Here is a 20778-nt window from a genome sequence, read left to right as displayed (position 1 = left end):
TTGCCAGAAATTCTTAATTTCTGTGATGTTTGGACTTATAACCCTTATAACCACACATTTGGAGAGAATTGACCAACGGGGATGGAAAAAAATAATGAATATTTATTTAAATAATAGAAGAATTTTGAGTATTGTGATTTGGTCCTATTGGAAATACTTAAAATATACCAACTCACATATCTGAAATTAAAAGGAGAGGAAAAAAAATGTCCTGAATTTCCTCCAGTTATTTTGATCTTAGAGTAGAATAATTAAGCTGCATATTGGTTCTTGTTTTTTCTGCTGTCCCTAGTTCAGTATGTTTGAATAATCAAGCTCATCACTATTTGTAAGGGGTCACAGGGATCCAGAGAGGTGGCAAGCAAACACATAAGTTAACTTTCATGGCAGCCCCATCAGATAGAGCTCTCACACTGTTACTTTAATTTTAAATTTTTTCAGCTTTATTAAGTTATAATAGACAGATGGAAATTGTATACATTTAAAGTATACAACTTCGTATTTTGATCCAGGTATACGTTGTGAAATAATCACTGTAATTAAGCTAATTAACATAGCCACCATCACATAGAGTTTGTGTATCTGTTTGGTGAGAACATTTCAAGTCTGCCTTCTCAGCAAATTGTAAGAACATGATACAACACCATGCAATGGGGGGGCTCTCCAGAACAAACTCATCTTATGTAACTGAAACTTTGTTACTTTAGATGTATTATAATTTCTTGTGGGTGGAATACTTTAGGAAAAAGAGACATTTTTCTGTTTTAGCTTTTGGTCCGTGCAGGCGCCAAGTTAGATATTCAGGATAAGGATGGGGACACTCCTCTGCACGAAGCCCTGCGGCATCACACTCTGTCTCAGCTGCGTCAGCTTCAAGATATGCAGGATGTGGGGAAGGTCGATGCTGCCTGGGAGCCATCCAAAAACACGGTGAGCAAAGAAAGATAATCGTCACTTCTGTGCCAGGAGGAGCATCTTTTAATGCAAGGTCTTATATTTATGGCTCATTGAACCTGCATCTGATCAGAAATTTCATCAAAAGTACAAATGTAGGAATTTAGTTTATGAGCTAAACACTAGTCAGTACTGACTGTATTGTTTGCATTCTTACTAAAAGTTGTTTGGTTCTCCTTATGCAACTTAAGCCATTCAGACAGGATTGTTGTGGTGTCGTCTTGTGGTTTGGGGTTGCATTTCCTTATGACTACTGGTATTGAACATCTTTTCATTTGCAGGTTTACCACCCATATATATTTGACAAAGCTGTCACTTCAGACCTTAATTTATTATGTTGTTGAGCTCTTTTCTTACTACCAATCTGAATCAAGTTCCATATCAGATATGCGATATGCACATACATTCTCCCAATCTGTGGCTTGTCTTTTCATTCTTTTAACGGTATTTTTTGAAGCAAAAGTTTGGTTTTTTTTTTCAGACTTTAAACTTTTTATTTTGAATCGGCGTATAGCCAGTCAACAATGTTGTGGTAGTTTTAGGTGAACAGCAAAGGAGCTCAGCCATATGTATACATGTATCCATTCTCCCTCAAACCCCCTCCCCCCTCCAGTCTGGTACATGACATTGAGCAGAATTCATGTGCTAGAACAATAGGTCCTTGTTGGTTATCCATTTTGAACATAGCAGTGTGTACATGACCTTCCCAAACTCCCTAAGTATCCCTTCCTCCCAGCAATCAGAAAATTTTCTAAGTCTGTGAGTCGAAAAATAGTAATTTTAGTGGAGTCTGATTTAGCAATTTTTTTCTTTTATTGTTTGAGTCCTGAGAAATCTTTGCTAAATCTAAAGTCACTAAGTTTTTTTTCTGTTTTGTACTAGAAGTTTATAAAGTTTGATCTGTTACACTTAGGTCTGTGATTGATTTTGAGTTAATTTTTATATACACAGTATGAAGTATGGGTCATCTTTTTTTGCTTGTGGATATCATCATTCCAGTCCCATTTGTTGAGAAGACTGTCTTTTTCTACTGAATCGCTTGTTGTGCCTTTATCTAAAATCAGTTCTCTTCTGTTAATCTGTGTCTTTAGCTCTGTAATGTCAACGTGCTGTCTTGATTACTGTAGCCTTATAATAAATGTTGAGGTCAGTCCAACTTTCTTCCTGTTTTTCAAAGTTGCTTTACTATTCTAGGTCCTTCACCTTTCCATATGAACTTGAGAATCATTTTTAAGAATGTAAAAGGATTCTGAGACCAAAGTGTTTGCTAATTGCTGCCTGTCTTTCTGTATGACCATGGGTAAATACTCTAACTCCTATGTGCCTTGTTTTTCTCATTTTAAAATGAGGGGAAGGGAGTAACCACCTCCGTAGGGTTGTGAGGATTAAATGAGTTAGTTCATGGAAAGTGCTTAAAATAGTTCTTAGTCCTCTGTAGATGCTCCATCAATGTTAACAGTTATTATGACTGTTTTCACACAAGATGTGTGAGTCAGTAGCTCAGATGACAGTAGAACCTGATTTGTCTCATTCTCCACTTTGTGTCTTAATTCCTAGTTCTTGGTTCTTTTCTCAGTTCTCTCTCCCCTTATTGTTTCAAGTTGGTTGCTAACAGCTCCAGGGCCAAGTTGTTAGAAAAGGGAGTGCTATTTCCTCAATATCTAAATCAGAAGTTCCATTCTTGAGTCTTACGGGCCTTAAGTAACTGGATTTAGATTATGTGTCACCCCTGAACTAAGCCCAGATGCAGTGGGTATCTGACTGAGCTGGACCATCTTTGGTTCACTCTGAACCTGAAGGATGGGTCAGTCCCCATACTGTACGCCTGAGGACGCTGGGGGTGGGTAAGAAGGGGATGATAACTAGGACTGCGCCTGGTAAGTGTCCGTCCTGTCTCTGTAGTGTGCGTGCTCTTTCCAGACGTTTTCTTATTCACGCATACATGTTCATATATACATGCGTACATATATATGCAAGCACACACCACACACACACAGATGTATGTATGTATGTATATTTGGTGATAAGAAATGATAACAGATTTCTAAAGGGGAAAATAATGACTCTTTTTCATATGATTTCAGTTAATAATGGGACTTGGTACCCAGGGGGCTGAGAAGAAGAGTGCGGCATCTATTGCCTGTTTCTTGGCTGCTAACGGTGCTGACCTTAGCATCCGAAATAAGAAGGGTCAGTCGCCACTTGATCTCTGTCCTGATCCAAGTCTCTGCAAAGCCTTGGCAAAGTGTCATAAAGAAAAAGTCAGGTTTGTATTATTTATTTTCATAAAACCTAATATTCTGTACATAAAGTGTCATGTGGTTTCACAATTAAGGACTTAGTTCTTGTCATTAAACATTTTAGTAGTTGTCCCTTGAACTTTGTACTTTCTTTCTTCTCGTAATTTATGTGTAGTGATGAAATGACACCTCTTTGGAATCCATACATAGAGCTGTGTTACAGGGAAATTAATATAATGAAGTATTTTTTTTATTGTAGTATAGTTGATTTACAGTGTTATTTTCTGATGTAAAGCAAAGTGATTCATGTATACATAAATATACATATTCTTCCATTACAGTTTATTACAAGATACTGAATATTGTTACTGGTGCTATATAGTAGGACCTTGTTGTTTATTTTATATTGAATATGTAGTAGTTTATATCTGCTAATCCCAAACTCCTCTAATTTATCCTTTCCCTACTCCTTTCCCCTTTGGTAACTGTAAGTTTGTTTACTGTGTCTGTTTCTATGTCTGTTTTGTAAGTCAGTTCAGATTATATCGTTTTAGAGTCCACATAAATGATAGATGATATTTGTCTTTCTCTGACTTACTTTGCTTACTGTGATAATCTCTAGGTTCATTCATGTTGCTGCAAATGACATTATTTTATTCTTTTTTTTATGGCTAAGTAGTTGTATATAGAGGTATATACATATCTTTAAGTATATTCTTAAGGAACATAAAATTCTATTAGAGAAAGACAGAATGTATCTAAAAATATATAGATAAAGGCACTGTAATTACTGCAATAATAACTTAAACACTGGGGTGTACGGGAAATCACTCTGTGTGTGAACATGTGAGCATGCGTTTTCATGAGTCTCTGAAAATCGTAGTAGAAACAGTGTTAGCTGTAGCTGTAGCTGTAGTTGGTTGTGGATATGTATTTCTGTGTCATGTATATGTATTTATGGATGTGTTCTGCCTTTCTGTAATAGAATCTTTATGCTCCTTAAGGATAAATTTAAAGAAATGTCAAAACAGCAGCTGCAGTGACCTATTTTTCACAGTTCCCCGTCTGTTGTGGACTCCGATGAAGCTTCCTCTGTCTGTTCTTAGGGCAACTAAGATGGGCTCTAGTTAGGATTTTTGTTTTATTCCTATGTCTTGTGTCTTCCTCAGCTGGTTCTAGATAAAAAAAGATTGAGTTAAACTGTTCATGTTAGTTTTTTTTTAAGCTAGTGTTTTTGACTTCTGTGTTAGAACATTCACCCTTTTTCATTGGGTGAGGATTTGTTCAGTTGAAATTTGAATCGTGCTATATGTACTAAAAAAATGCAGAGAGGTAGAAAAATATAATATGTACAGTGTTTCATTACAGATGAGAAGGCTTAGTTTTTAAACATAACTAAAGTGTTTATGCAAACGAATGATGCTCTAGGTGTTTTAAAACATTTTAATTAACGAATTTCTAACAAATGTTCTGATAGGTTTGATTAGAATTACTTTCTTTTATTAGTGGTCAGGTGGGCTCTCGAAGTCCTTCTATGATCAGTAATGACTCTGAAACCTTAGAAGAGTGTATGGTATGCTCCGATATGAAGAGAGACACCCTGTTTGGCCCGTGTGGGCATATTGCTACCTGTTCTCTGTGTTCGCCACGAGTCAAGAAATGCCTCCTCTGTAAAGAGCAAGTTCAGTCCAGGACCAAGGTAATATGTTTTTCATACAGCGTTTTATTATTGTTTGATCTCTGAGACTACAGTTAATGATAAATAAGATTATATGATGCCATGTGTCTGTTTTAATTTTGTTCTTCCTAAGCAAGATCTAAACATGGGAATGTATTATTTATACATTTATCAAGACACCAGTTGAAACATGTAAACTACACTATTAGTTAAAAATAAAAGTTGTCTACTATTTTACTTTCAGAGTCCCTTATCACCTAAAGATGTGTTTAATTCCACTTTTGGTTTTAGTTACGTGTTTATTACAGGTCTTTTGAGTGCATGAATTGTTTTGTATTCCTCTTTGTAGAAGACCAGTTGATTTTTTTCAGTAGAATGTCACATAGTCTGGATTTATTTGATTGTGTTATCATGGTGTGCTTTGTTTCTATATCCTTTTTATTTCTTTGAACTGGAAGTTAGATCTCACAGCTTGATTAGTTTCAACTTAGACATGTTTGGAAAGAAAACTTCATAGATGATGCTACTCATTTGATATTGTATCCCACTCTTCAGTAGGCAGATGAAGTTTGATAATCCTGTAATTCCTTATGGCCAAATTCTGTATATCTGAACTTTTTATCTCATCTGACTCCTTTTGTTTTTTGAGAAGCAGATTCTTTTCTGAGTTTCTGGTTTCTTTCTTTTTTCCCCATGTAACTTAGTGCTTTATCATCTTACTCATTTTAGTTTATGAAATAATTGATTTTCTTTAGTTTTTCTTAATGTGTGTATACATAAAGTGAAGTTTAAGTTTCTTACAAATAATTTCTTTCAAAGTGAGTAGCTTAAATCAAAAGATACTTTGGTTTTCTTTGGCTTCATTTATGAAGGTTATATTCTTTTCTCGTTCCCTTGTTGTTCTTTTTATTTTTCTCTAGATATTTCCTAAGCTATACATTGACATTCATTATTAGAAACAAGTTGGCACTAATTCTCATGATGAACTAGCTGGGAGTGACTTGAAAGGTGAAATCTTGCCAGTGCTTCTTGTATTTACATAGAGCTTCTTCTAAGACTGTATGTTTTTTATGATCCAAATGACTATATCATTGGTAAAATTTTAGGCACAGGAAAAACTTCCAGGAGTTATTTTGGGGTGAGAGGTATTGGATTAGTAGTACGTATGTAATTGTATAACCTGTTTATAAAGGGGAGAAGGATATACTGGCAGCACTCACTGTATGCCAAGCACTGTGTTGGCATTTCATATGCATTACATTGGTGTCAACCCTGCTTTAATAAATTAATGTGAATCGCTTTACTTGGTATTTATAATTTGCATTAGTTACCTGCTGACAGAGTAACAGTTTGGGAAAGAATCTGAAAGAATAAAAATTTAAGTCATTCTCTTGGTTTTAGATTCTGTGTGTTCTGCTGTTGTGCTTGAAACTTTTTGTTAGATTAAACCCTATTTCAAAAACGTTTCTTGAGCACTTGTTTTATAACCAAGTCAGAGATGTATATGATAGTTCCCTGCTATAAATTAGTAATCTCTTGACAAACTATGATTTAACAGTGAAAGCTACTCTTCTGTATAGGGATGTCATCAGTGCTTTAAGAGAGACCTGAAGTGAGTTTAGATCCCAGGGTTTTGTAAAGCGAAGTCTCATCTTATAACCCTTATTGATCCTCTGGTCACTCTGGTGTTTTCAAGAAAAAACTGAATCTCAAAGAAGTACACTGACACTTGGGTCTTGAACTCAGTTTTCTTGATTCTTAAGTCCCTATTCTTTCCTCTGTGTTATGTTATACAAACAAAATTAAAACCAGTGTCTCCAAGAGAGGGTTGACAGAACAGGAAGGTAGAAAGGAAGGAATATGTTGTTACTCCTTTTTAGTCCAGTTCTGAACTCCAGGAATCAGAAAGCTGTCTGTTTGTATTTTAAGTTACGGAATTTTCATTCCTGTGCAAAAGTACGAGAACTTACATATACCCTCCCAGGAGGTTTGCCAGGTTGGTTGTGGAACCTTTGAATATAAGGAAATAGTGACCCCAAGTGGCTAAAGGATCATGAACATCTTCATGAAGATAAATTGTAAAACTATTGTTTGGATGAGGAAGAATAAATGAGCTTGGTCTGTTTAGCAATTAAAGAAATACACATGTGAAATTATGAACTATTATTAACCATTCTCGTCAAATTAGCAAAAACAAACTTCAAAAATTGCTAGCCAGGGAAGTGGGAAATGAGTACTCTCTTAACACTGCAGTTGGCTGAATCACTGGGTTCACTTTTTTTTTTTTTTTTGAGAGACCATCCTGAACAATATATATACAAACCTTTACAATAAACATGCTTTGATATAGTAGTTCCACTCCTGGGTATGTAACCTGGGGAGAAAATCCAGAAGGGGTAACATTTATGCTTGGAAAGCTCTTTTTAAAGAACTAATAGCTGAATGGGTAAGTGATTATTATATTGGTTTGCTAGATTATTTTAACGTCTTTATAAACAATTCAGATATATAGACAGTTGTGTTGGGAATCAACACATCTTGTATATAGTGAGGAGCAGAGAATCATCATGTGTTAGGCACTGATTATATATTAAGCGTTGAACTAAACACTTTACACATAGTATCTAATTTATTTATTTTTTTTCAACTGTCACATTTTAATGTTTGGCCAGTATTTTAGCACGTATAATTCCTACAATATTTATACGAAGATACCCCTCTGGTAGAGATGGCTGAATCAGTCAGAATTCTAGCTGCTGATGTTTGGGATTTTCATTTCTGCTTTCACTCAGATTGTGCCTGCTTTTCTTTTTAGCTTACTAACCAACAGATAGCTAACTCACACACCTTTGAAACTTACCATGGTCCTCACTCCTTCCTTTAGAGAAAGGAAAGACTTTCTTGGGAGCTATGAAAAATATACCTGTCTCCAGGGTATGGGTCCCTTAGCCACTTTTCCAGAGTCTTCCTGTTTTTGCTCCCCTTCCTGTGGTTGTGCTGGTGTACTGCGTAGCGTTAGCAGCTTGGGGACTTAAGGTCATCGTTCCCTTCTTTGTAGTCAGATCTTGAACAGGCCTGAAGCCTGGATGTGTAATCGTAGACTTGGAAAGACCACCCTGGTCTTGCATTTTATAAGCTGTAGGAGACTGAAATTTATTTCTTTCAACTGTTTTATATCAAGTTAGAAACTTAGCAGATATCTTAGATTTCTTCTTCTCTATTCTGTACATTTTATTAGTTACCAAGTCTTCTTAAATATTTCTCATAACTCTTTCTACTCCTCTATCTTATTCTGTCTTACTTCAGATATCCACGCCCCCCCCCCCCCCCCCAAAATCTAATAGTTAGAATTGTTCTAGGATATACCTCAATAAGGGCCACCTAACTCCTCTCCCTGTCTTCTAATTGACTCTTACTACCTTGTGAAGAAGGATTGTTCTTTATTGTTCAGAATTTTTAAAAGCTTCATCTCCACAGTGTTAGGTAACTTGTTAGTACTGGGCTGGAACTGGAACCCAGGAACATTAAGATTCTGTCCAACCATGTCTTACTGCTTCCCACGAAGTTACTGTGTCCATAGCAAGGTCTAAGTTGGGAAGGTCCAATATTCGGTTGTTTAGGTGAAGAGTATTCTTAGGTGGACAGTATTCTCAAGTGACACAAGTAGGGGTGAATGTGTGTCAGAAGGAAGGAGGATGACTGAAGGGTGAATGTGGGGCCAAGGGTGGTGGGCAGGTGGGGGTCAGAGAACCAGAGCAAGCTTAAGAAATTATTATACACGCAGAATGCAGATTAAGTGGAGAAGAGGAAGAAAACCTGAGGGAAATCACGATTACTCTGTGGAGGGCTGTGGCTTTAGAGATCAGGGGAAAGACTAGTTCAGAGCTCTGGGCTTCAGCCAGTGGCTGGGGGGAGGGTCCGTGTTCTGGGAAAGGATGTGCTAGGTGGCATTCCTCAGATGTGGATCAATAGACCCCTCCCCCCTCCTCCTCAAGCTTCAGCAGTCTGGCTAATCTGGTTAGACTTTTATGAATGTTAGAAATCTCTTATCTCAGTCATTTGTCCTTTTAATGTTTCTCTCAAAAGTAGTTTAAGCAAAAAAAGAAAACTGAAGTCTAGTCTGTTCTCCCTGACCTCGGAGGAAGTGGAATTTTCGGTGTCATTCTTTCAGACAGGTAGGGAGACTGAGGTAGAACAAGGCCAGCGTAGCTGGGGTGTTTAAAAAAAATGTGAAAATAAGTGACCAAGAGACTTGATAGAGGACAGAGGAGAAGCCTGTGGTAAATTCCTCTGTGTGGAAGAGTTTCCTTACAGAGGAGCAATGCATTTGGATACAAAAGGAGCTGTTAGAGTCGCTCGGTTTATTTGTAGGTGTTCACGCTTGTGCTGTACCCTCGTTTTCGCAGATTGAAGAATGCGTGGTATGCTCCGACAAGAAGGCAGCTGTTCTTTTTCAGCCGTGCGGACACATGTGTGCTTGTGAGAGTAAGTAGCCCAAACAGAACTTCCTCAGAATTATCATAAAAATAGAAAGCGAAGCGAATTATATCTTTGAATTTTTTTAGAAAGTAACTCATGAACAGAGGAGTTGGTAGCCTCTGGGACTCCCCATTTGTTCTCTGTACAGATGTCACCGCTCTCCCTCCTTAGTCCCGAGTGTCAGCGAAAGCTGGAGGCACTGCATTCCCCCAGCTCAACTTTTTATTTCATGTGTGTGTGAGCACAGATGAAATAAAATGACCTCTTCTCACATACAGGAGAAATTTGTTTCCAAAAATGAACGTTGAAACATTTAGTATGGCCTTTTTCCACATATAAAATGGACGTGTCTTCATTTGTCTACACCTTTGTGGAGCCCCTCCTGTGCACACTCTCCACTGCTGAGCCACTCACAGCAGCTATTCAGGGCAATAATGTCTGGCCTTCTTAACCTTCCTTAACCTCTACGTCAAGAGAGCTTATAGAAATCTTTTCTTTATGGAGGTAATATTAAAATTTAAGAGGCATTTTAACCTTTGCTTTTACATATCTCCCTTGTTCTTTGCAAGTTAATATATTTAGTATTAATGTTCTCCCTTTTAATTTTTACTTGTCAGTGAAGGATTTTAAACATATTTAACAGTTTATACTTAAATGGGCCCAAGCTAAAACATGGTGTTTCCTCTCATGAAATAGTTCAGTCACTTAGGTGTTGGTTTTTAGTATAAAATCTGACTAAAGTAACAACTGTGTGATAGATTAATCTCATTGGCACAGATTTGCTTTAAGCATTGGTTTTTTTTTTTGGCCACTTGTCAACTAAGAAACAATCAAGGTTTTCTGCTGTAACATTCTGCTCAAAGTTAATTGTTTCTGTTTACCAGAGACTGGTATAATGGCTATTATCAGCTGTCAGAGGGCAAGAAGAAAGAGAATTCTGTCTTAAGTAAAAAGAGCTCAAGTTATGCAAGTTTTCATAGCCCGGGAGTTAGCCAACATTTTCTGTAAAAGGTCAACTAGAAAACATTTTTGGCTTTGTGGGCCCTGTGATTTCTGCAGTAACAGCTCAGCCCTTTCTATCTGCTTGCCTCTGGCATTGTAGTGCACGAACAGCCTTAGACAACATGTAAGCAAATGGGTGGGACTGTTTTCCATTAAAACTTTATTTATAAAAGCTTAGTGACCAGTTGGGTTTGGCCTGCAGTCTGTGGTTTGCTGACCCTGTCATAAAGCTGGTTATAGTTAATAGTTGGTAATGTGGACTCTAGAGCCTTAGTGCAATATTTTCCCTCAGGAGTTCCCTAGAGTTTTTATATTTTTGCTTTAGAATATAACGAGAGCAGCTGCTGATTTTATTGAGTTCTTAATTTGTGCCAACTATTGTAATCTCTTTTTGAGTATTTCCTCATTTATTTTCGTAAGAAACCTAAAAAGTAGATTGCTTTCTCCTTTTTACAGATATCTTGTTATTGGTAAACGTATATTTGCTAGAGAAGCTGAAATTGCAGGGAGAAAATGTCCCTTTCTCAAGGAGTGTACAGTACAGCAGGTGGTCCAGTCTCCACAGCACAGTCATCAAGGAAGGAAAAGCTGCAGCCCTTTGGGCAGGCTGAAGAAAGATTTTATATAAATACTATAGCAACCTAACTTAATAGTTACAGGAATTTGAAATAATTTGTTGTTGTTCGGTTGCGAAGCTGTGTCTGACTCTTTGTCACACCATGGACTCTAGCCTGCCAGACCCCTCTGTCCTGCACTATCTCCTGGAGTTTGCTCAAATTTCTGCTCATTGAGTAGGTGATGCTATCTATTTGAAATAATAGTGGCTACAGATTACTACTCAGGCTGTTGAATTATAAATTGAAGAGAAAAAAATCAGATTGAAGACAAATCCCAAACCAGTTGTCTGCTAGCAGTAGCTCCTACCTGGTTCATCTTGCCTAGGCCAGCATCTGACCCATCTCCTTTTAGGCCTTGGCACAAGATCGACCTTGCCAGAGCTGCTCTCTCCACCAGCATCAGCACTGTTGAGTCTATGGCCCCCTTGTCCACATTGGTGATTTTGTGCTTTGTTAAGGTTTACTGTCTTATCATAAAGATACCCTGCCACAGTTTTTGTTATTTTTCCTGTTTTTGAATTGACAGAGACACTTGGTACCATAAGCTAAGATACGGAATATACTTTTCATAATAAATGCTAATGGGAAAGGATGTGTTGAAGCACTATGTATTATTTTATAATTAATTAATAACTTTAGGTGTAATATTAGTAGTCCATAACATAGAATTGTGCCTGAGAATTTCTTCTTTGAATGGGAAAGCATTCTACCTCTAATATAGAGGTATTAGAAAGATAGTCCATTATGATGAATTGTCCTGACTGCTAACATTAAAAAAGTAGTCACTAATTTTCTTGTTAGATTGCATCAATTTGATAGGAGGAAGAGAACTGTATAGTATATTTTAGGAATTGAAGGGACTAGTGATAAAATACTTACAAAAGAAAGTAGTTTTAAAAAATATCATGCTGGCAGCCTTATAATTCTTGTTACAGTAGTTAAATTCATGAAAGGTCTCTCCCTCCTTTGTTCTTAAGCCTTAAGATCTTGAAATATTTATGTTACATATTTTTAAAAAAATTTGAACCTTCCCCTCAGTTTATTCCAGTGTATTGGAAAATGCCGTTATTTTCATAATGATGGGATTTCTACTCTAGAGGCTGCCAGTGAAAAATATGCTTTCTTCGGTAGGTAACATCTTGAGAAGGTAGAATTGTGTATCACTGTAACTTAGTGTCTATCTCACTGGTAAACGAGTGGAGGAAGGCAGCCCTGTTCGGGTTTTCGTCTGTGAGATGTGTTGTGGTGCCATTTGCAGACTGTGCCAGCCTGATGAAGAAGTGTGTGCAGTGTCGGGCAGTGGTCGAGCGAAGAGTGCCCTTCATCATGTGCTGTGGAGGGAAAAGTGCAGAGGATGCCACCGATGATATCTGTAAGTGGGTTTTCTGATTTTGTTGGGATTTTCATAGACACAGCTTCTCATGGGGCACTGTACTGTCTGCTTGTAAAACAGAGGGTCTGTGAGTTGAATCTGCAAGGAACAGGCCCATTATAGGAAACCTGAAGTTGGATTTTTCTAACTTGTGATAGGAAATATCCATGTGTGTTTTATAACAAAGTATTGTTGTGTTCTTAAATATACTTTGGCTATTTTCAAGATGAAATTTATTGTGTCTCAGGGCAGGAGGACATCATATTAAAAATTATTTTTTCAGTAAGTTTACACATGTATTAACCTTATTCCTTTATGTAATAGTTTTACCTAGTGTGTTTAATTATTTTATGAAATAGTCATTATTTGTGACAGAGTAACTATAGATAAATGGAAGTGTAACCCAGTGAATAGTGGAAAGATGAAAAGTAAGTTATTTACCTTCAACCTTTCTATACAGTTGACCCTTGAATATCATAGATTTGCACTGCCAAGGTCTACTTAAACTTGAATCTTTTTTTTGGCCACACCAAAAAAAAGCTTGTGGAATTTCAGTTCCCCAACCAGGGATTGAACCCAGGCCACAGCAGTGAAAGCCTGGAATCCTAACCACCAGGCCACTAGGGAACTCCCAAAACTTGGATATTTTTTAGTAGTAAATACTACAGGACTACATGGTTCCTGTGTGGTTGAGTCCAGTAATGTGAAGAAACCATGGATTTGGAGGGCCACTGTAAGTTATTTGTTGATTAACCCTTGTGTTGTTCAAGGGTCACCTGTAGTACAGCGGTATAAAAATAGTTTTTATCTCTGCACGAGACGTAAACTGGATGGTCTCTTTGACTTCTTTGTTCTATGTAGGATGAGGAATAAAGTTAGTGTAGCCAGTTTGTTTTTATCACCAATAGAGCAGGGTGAAAATCCTGGGGACAGATTAACCAGAGTAAAAGTCCAAGTATCTAGAGAATAGGAAAAGTGAGGTAAAAAATTTCCCTCCATTTAGTAGGTATCATGGACCTTTCTTTCACGGAGTTCCTCATCTCGGATCAGTAGCAACAGGAGAGCCTTGGAAAACCTGGAAGTCTCTTTGTAGTGTGGATTATTGTCCACCTGAGTTAAACATAATTAGAAATTAATGTGTAAACCTATTTCTTTTTGAAGATTATAAATGAAGAACTTTAACATGAATGTCACTGCTGTATCCATTGTCCACGTGGGAAAAAAGTTTTTTAAGAGCATTCGAATAATAGTATCGTGTTTTTAATAAATAAAATAATAATTTTGAAGTTAAAAAATCATTTTTGCTTCACAACAGTCATAACATTAAGATTCTTTGTGTGTGCTTTAGCCAGTGGGAATATTCCGGTGCTGCAGAAGGACAAGGATAATACCAACGTCAATGCGGACGTGCAAAAGCTGCAGCAGCAGCTACAGGACATCAAAGAACAGGTAATGGTGCTTCTCCACGGTGAAGAGCACCTCCCAAGAGCGCCAGTGCATCTTTTTCTAAAAAAGTACTAGTGTTGTCTATAGCAAGCGTGGTTCATATTAGTGTGTCCCTTGTAGTATTTGAATATTTGCAGTCAGCAAGATCTGATTAGAAGATTTCACCGAGTACTTGACAAAATAGGAGACTCACCGCACCCAACATGAAAAAATTCTCCGTCACACTTTTCCTGCCTGTCAGATTGAGGGAGGAAGTGTTAGAAACTGTCAGTATCGAGTGTTCAGGCAAAGTACATAGCAGCCGCAACTCACACAGTGCTGATGGGAAGATTAATTAGTAAAAACATTTTGGGAAAGTTTGTCGTCATCTCATAAAACTAAAGAAGATTTTGTTTGGTGATGAAAACTTGGAAAAAATAATCACACAGATAGTGTTTAAAATCAAAGGATGGTGGTTGTTTTTGGCTGGGACGTGGGGGCAGTCTGATGAGTAGTGATGGTTCCATTTCATGACCTATGTTATTTACTTACATTTGATTGGTTTGTGAGCTTTTTTATTAAACTGTACATTATGACCTGTGCACTTTTCTCTATAGATGTGATACTTCAATGAAAAGGAGAAAAAGATACATACACACACACACCCTCCATAAGAAAAGCAAGGGAAAGACAAATGTTAAGTTCAGAAACGTCATTATCAGTGAGGGGTAGGGGAGGGCATATCCATGCCTAAGCTGGGTGGTGGTTATTTGTTTCTTTATATATTATACATACCAACAGAAGTACTCTTTCATATCTGCTTAATATTTAATAAAAGCAACATTAAAATGAAGATGTTACCTAAAACTTACAGGTTCTGGTTTAAAAGAAGTCTCTTTTCCTTCTTATCTTACCATTTGACCCAGCAGTTAAATCTGATTTAATTCAAAGGGTTGAGCACAAAGGGTATTGTTCAGTTGGCAGTCACATCAGTGTTGCCGTACAGTTGTTCAGAGTTCCACTCTTGTCTTTTCTATCTGAAGTTTTTTCTTTCTTAGATAATCTCTATGTCCATATTTCATCACTGAAGTATTTAAATAGTTAAAACTCATTTTCTGTGGCATGTTGCAGTTTCTTACCCCTTCAGGGTTACCAAGAGAAAGCATCTGAATAAGTCTCTTTAAATTTTAAACCTCCAACCTCTCTCTCACCCCAATGTCTCTGTAAAAAACAAAGATTTATTTTATATGCTATTAAGGCTATATTAATCCAAAGTAACTTACCCTGGACTGCACAGATGTGTTTACTTTTGGAAATAAGAGTTATTGATTAACTACATAAACCTCTGGGAAGTTTAATGAAAAAGAAACTATTTTAGTTTTAAAAAGCTACTTTGGCTTTTTAAAATAAAAACTGATTTTTTTATCCCCTTTCTTCTCAAAACTTCGAAGATAAATGTGAAAGTTTACCTTGGAAGAATGGAGCCAGCAAGTGAGACTGTAGTTCTTTTTTGCTATTGCTTTCTTCACGATGATTTCTGATATTGTCAGAGTTGGTGATTACATTTTCCTATAGACTTTAGGCCTGATTTATTAATCTGGACATTTTAATTTAATTATTTCATTTCTGTGTTATTTGGGAAAGGTATAATTCAGAGTGAAGTATTAAGATAGATAATGTTTTTATAAACGTAAAATGTGCTTTGTGAGTGTATGTGTGTTTTTTTCTAGAAAATTTCATAGAAATATACTCCTGAATTCTTCTAAGTTGATGAAGTTACATTTAGCAATAGCTAAGGTTAATTGTTTTTATCCAGAGGGTCTGTATTGAAGGCAGTGCAGTGCAGCTTCATGTCTAAAAGCAAGAGCTCTGGGGCCACATGCACCCAAGCTCGCATTCTGGCTCGGCTTTCGCCTCACCAAGCCTCAGTTTCCTCTTTTGTAATGAGAGTGATACGTGCTTTGGGCCTGGACCACATCTCGCATCGTGCTTGGTGTGTGTGTATGTTCTTAGCAATATCCTCCACTGCTTCCTGCAATACATTGTGTCATTTTCATACAAGAACAACCTGGTACCTAGAGCTGGAGAATCAGTCAGACTGAAGGGGCTGTTTTCATCCTTTTCCTATTAGATTTTGGCATTTGCATTTTTAGTTTTATGTACTATTTATTTTATATAGTACCATTTTATACTGACCTGACAGTACAGCCAGTATTTCTGTTTTTATAAGGATGATCTTAAAGATTCAAAAATTTAAAAGTGTCCAGCAGCCAAAGATTATTTGACTACAACAACAAAAAAATTAATGACGTTGCAGAGTTGTCAGATTATACTTTCAAACTAGAAAATAGCTCAGCATTTATTACTTTGTTTATTATCTCATATTGCAGACAATGTGCCCTGTGTGTTTGGATCGTCTGAAGAACATGATCTTCCTTTGTGGCCATGGGACGTGCCAGCTCTGTGGAGACCGGATGAGTGAATGTCCCATCTGTCGAAAAGCTATCGAACGGAGGATTCTTTTGTATTAACTAAGAAACCCCCTGTGTTCTGTTAGCTAAAATATTTTGTCCATGAGATCTTAGTGAGCTTTTTAAGCTAGTTGGAGGTTCTAATGAATTAATTTTTAATCTCATAGTTTCTTTGCTAGAGTGTAATTAGACTCAAAATGTACCAGAACAACTACAACAAAAAAACTCTACAAAACAAGTGTTTGAAGCTGTGTATTTTTGGTTTTCCTTTCAGTTGAAACATCAAATCCGTGTAATTCATATAATTTGCGTTCTGCATCTAAGGGAGAAAGTCCTTTAAGGATCTCCTGTTATTTTTTGTTTTCATTGCATTTTCTCTCATAGTTTATAAACGTTAGACCTCAAAAGATGTACTTCCTTATGGTCAGCTGTCTTTCAGTTTATCTTGATTTTTACAGTGAGTTGACACAGGTACCCAGAAAGGTCATGCATCATATGAAAGGTGCAAGTCAAACTATTATGTTTCATATGTTAAATGATAAAATTATAGTACAAGTTCTGCATGATTAAAAGAATACTGAAGCGAGGATTCTCCTTATAAGGTAACATAAAGTTATCCAAATGATTGTCTCTGGATTCTCAGAGTAAATGGAAATACAGAATGAGAGAATAGTGACTTTGCGTTCAACTTATTTTCTGGATTCAAAGGAAAATTGTTTTACTTGTTTCAAAATGACTGAGACATGAAAAGTAAAAATAAGCAATCACAGTGGGGAATTGAAGGCAGGGCGGGTGGGGGCATCCAATACAAGAGTGCTTATTAACTGTTATAATTGCCCTTCTTCCCTTAATTTGTACACTGTTTTGTTCAGCCAGCTTGTAAAAAACTGACTGTGAAAAATGGGCCTCAGTTTCCCCTGGGGTTCCTTATTCAGGCTTGATCTGACCAGGGAAGTGGTATTGCCCTGGTTGGGCCCCCGGGGTTCGGTTTAACTTTCCCGATGTGCTGAGTAGCAGTAATCCGGGAAGGGAAAAGCGCTGTCCTCAGTAGGCGATGCTCCTTTCTCCTCTGCGTCGGTTCTGCCAGTGTCACTGTTTCTATCTTCCTCAGAGGGCCCGCTTCCATTATCTTTTAGACAGTAGAGCTGACTATAAAGAAAACAGTCTCTCATCATACCTAACAATGGGGATATTATTTAACCTGCCAGCAATATCCAAGACCTTGTAAATAACCGGTGATAGAAACTTAATTTAGAAAGAATGACTAGGATATTTACAGAAATATGTCTGATTATCTGTGTTTTTGTTTTATTTTACTCTGGAGCATCTAATTATTTTTTTCTCTTTCAACATCTGGAATGAATATACACATAAGTAAGTGTTTTGGGGTTCATTGCTGCTACATTATACAAATATCACCTGTTTACAGTAGTATCTACTATATGTGTATAAGTTTACTCCTAAGGATAAGTATCTTTTTTGTGGGTTTTTTCCCCTTTGACTCTGGTTCTTATTTCGGTTCTCCTGCTGCAACAATTAAATTTGAAAGTACAAGGTCTCTAGCCCTCATAATATCATGTTTCTGGCTCATTGATGCCTGCTGCCCCTGCAAGTCCTGGTGAGAGCAACGGAGCACTTTGCTGCCTCTGTAGTCTCGGTAATTCCATATCTGTGTTTAGAGGAGTGACTTACCATTTAGAACAGCAAGAATTTTTATACATTTTAAATTTGAAAATTTATATTGACTCAGTTACCTAATAACAGGCTACTGAGGCTGTTGTTGAAGCCATATTTTGAAGTTATAAAAAGATAGAACATCTGTCCAGTGATGTTCACATAGAGAGACAGACTTATTTTCTTTCAGATCTGTAAACAGTGTAAGTCAGGGCTTTCCTTCTCTTCCATGTGCTGCCCATCTCTTTTTCCACAAGGTCGACTGTAAGGAGGGAGCACCTGGCTGACTCGTGCATAGCTTGACCAACCAGAGAATTGTACAGTCTGGAGCTTTACTTCACTTAAATTCTTGTTATAGGTCTTCTGAGCTACAGTGCTTAAGCTTACATCCCTAAAAGGCAGTTTCATCTTCCAGACTAGCTTATTTCCTCCATATTAAAAATAAAATAACCTGTAAACTATTAAAAAGTTATGAAGTCACTGTAACTGTAGTGTTGTACACTTGTGGATTTTCTCCATTTGTACCACTTTGAAATTTGTCTAGTGAAAAGAAAATGTGTTTTCATTTGTGTTTTTATGCACCTGAAAAATAATTTTAAATTTATTTTCAGTTTGTGAGAGAGAATAAGTTTAAGAGCATCATTATTTAAGTAACTTTCCTCTAATTCTATGAAACTGCTACCTCTTATGCTACGTCTCAGCAGTACTCCCAGTTAGGACATGTCCTTGTCATGATCATCTTTTTATCTTGTGCCTCGAAGGAGCTTTTGCTTTTCCTAGAATCATTAGGAAAAAAAAAAAACACCATCACCAAAACTGACATGCATTCACTCAAAAATGTATTTATTGAGCTTCAGGAGCAAGATACACAATGGTGAAAAAATTGTCAGCTTCTAAGCACATACAGAATTTATCATGCAGCCATTGTGTATTTGAAGTATTCTTTTCAAAAAAAGGGATCTAAAGATACTGATAACATTTCTTCCTAATGTTTTGGAAGAGCTGTCATTAGGGTTCCCTCTCTGTACCCTCTCACCTCTACCATATTTTTTCTTTTATTCTAATATTGTCAGCTTTGTGACCCAAAACATACACACAACTTAACCACATGGTGCTATGCTAATAGTTTTTCTTCCCATAATTTAACATTCTTGCTGTTTATACTATAAACATATTTCATTTTGTTGGGAGCAAGGAAGTTTTTCAAGAGAAGGTCATTTTGTATTAGTATTGGAAAATTATTTTACATAAGTGTTTTAGTTTAGCTGGCCAAATTATGCTTGATTATTTGTAAATTCAAACATTGCAGATTGACCATCTAGCTACTGAGGCATAAGATTAATTGATAATGTTGAAAATAACTTTCTTAAATTTACATTTTTGATGGCTTTAGCCTGTAAGAGCATTTAGCAAATTGCAATGCATGCTGCTTAAGATTTGTCCAATTCAGATTTCACAGCTTGCTAGGTCATTTTTACGTGGCAGAAATAGATGCTCTTGTGTTGTAGAGTAATGTGTTGCCCAATGCTGTTTTTTGTCTATTGTGAATTTTGGACCCTTTTGGACTAGGAATTATTTAAACTTATGAACTTGGAGAATTGGTGATGGAATTGGATAGAGGGGATGATAGGGATTCCAGTAAGTAAAAAAAGAAAAGTCAGTTTTTGAGTTTAGAGAAAAATGGAGATCATGTAGATTTTATCAAAGCAGCAACGGTAGAAGTATATTCAGCTTTCTCATTTTGCAGAATTGAAACTATACCCATTAATCAGCAGTCGTCTTCTCCCTCCTCCAGTGGAATAGAATTTTGATTAAATATAAATGGAGAAACACCTGAATATCTTAAGAGTTTGTATTTGCAAGACCTACAGTGATGGTGAATAATCAAGTTTGGGGAAGACAGAATTTCTCTTCTCCCTTCCAGTCATCATCAGTCGTAATTGAGTAGGTTTTAAATATCTGTTAATTAGAAGGGTTTATTTCATTTTGAGTCAGAGGGGAGAAACACACTTTTTAAACATTGTAATTAGGTTAGCACTGAATTTATACTAAATTGACAAGGCATTAGAACTTCTCAAATTTTGTGTGCCTTGTTGTTGAAAATGTGTTTTCTTTAAGTCTACTTGTAACTGTTTTCAAGATGTTTTTTTCCTCTCAAAAAGGCATCCTGATTTTATTTGCTTGAGTATTATAATAGGAATGCTTACTGATATTACTTGATGAATCATGTATAGCCTTGGAACCTTTACATAGATGTAAAAACTATAACAGTATTAATTACAGTTGTACTTCTTTAAAACACTAAAATTGATGAAAAGCTATTTTCTCATGTATACATTGCTTTGCTACAGCGAGGGGGACATTCTTTTAGGTTGAGCCTCAGTGTGCTGGTAAGTGGCTGGTTATGGGTGAGACTAGAGCATGAAGATATGAACTAGATGGTGGAGCTGGTGAGTTGAAGTATAAGCTGCTGCATGGGCACGCTCTGCCTCCTTTTCTGCTGGAGTATTTTCCAGCATTTATTCATATTTGTGACTAAGGAGGAGATGGAAACCTGAGGTTAAAAATTGAGATTTTTATTTTGTTGAGGAAGCAAAGATGACCTGCCACATAAATGTGGTGCCTAAATCCGTAACTACAAGTTGCAATTAATAATGAAATGTGTAAGAGATAATATTGCTGAATATTTTTTTTTCTTGTGCAGTCTATTTAGTTTTGTTTCATAAACATGACTTCTTCCCTCCAAAAAGCAAAATGGTCTTGTAATTTTCTATAGAATAAACAAATGTGCCATTTTGTCTGAAATCGATAATTTCAGGAAGTTATCGAAAGTTCTGACTCAGGGCTTTTTAACAGTTTAAGCAAT

At 36.7% G+C, this 20778-nt stretch overlaps 1 protein-coding gene across 1 annotated transcript in view; it reads left to right on the top strand.

Annotated features, from left to right (window-relative positions):
* The window catches only part of MIB1 (MIB E3 ubiquitin protein ligase 1), a 90874-nt gene extending 72476 nt beyond the window's left edge, over positions 1-18398 (top strand). Inside the window, exons 15-21 of the mRNA XM_052660355.1 lie at positions 769-930; positions 3039-3220; positions 4701-4893; positions 9279-9357; positions 12229-12342; positions 13691-13791; positions 16158-18398. Coding sequence (XP_052516315.1) covers positions 769-930; positions 3039-3220; positions 4701-4893; positions 9279-9357; positions 12229-12342; positions 13691-13791; positions 16158-16298 — 972 coding nt within the window. The 3' untranslated portion in view covers positions 16299-18398. The remainder of the gene's footprint in view (positions 1-768; positions 931-3038; positions 3221-4700; positions 4894-9278; positions 9358-12228; positions 12343-13690; positions 13792-16157) is intronic.
* The last annotated feature ends 2380 nt before the right edge of the window (positions 18399-20778 follow it).

Source organism: Budorcas taxicolor, chromosome 22 (assembly GCF_023091745.1).
Source record: "Budorcas taxicolor isolate Tak-1 chromosome 22, Takin1.1, whole genome shotgun sequence".
NCBI classification, from domain to species: Eukaryota; Metazoa; Chordata; class Mammalia; order Artiodactyla; family Bovidae; genus Budorcas; species Budorcas taxicolor.
This window is presented reverse-complemented; position numbering and strand designations above follow the sequence as displayed.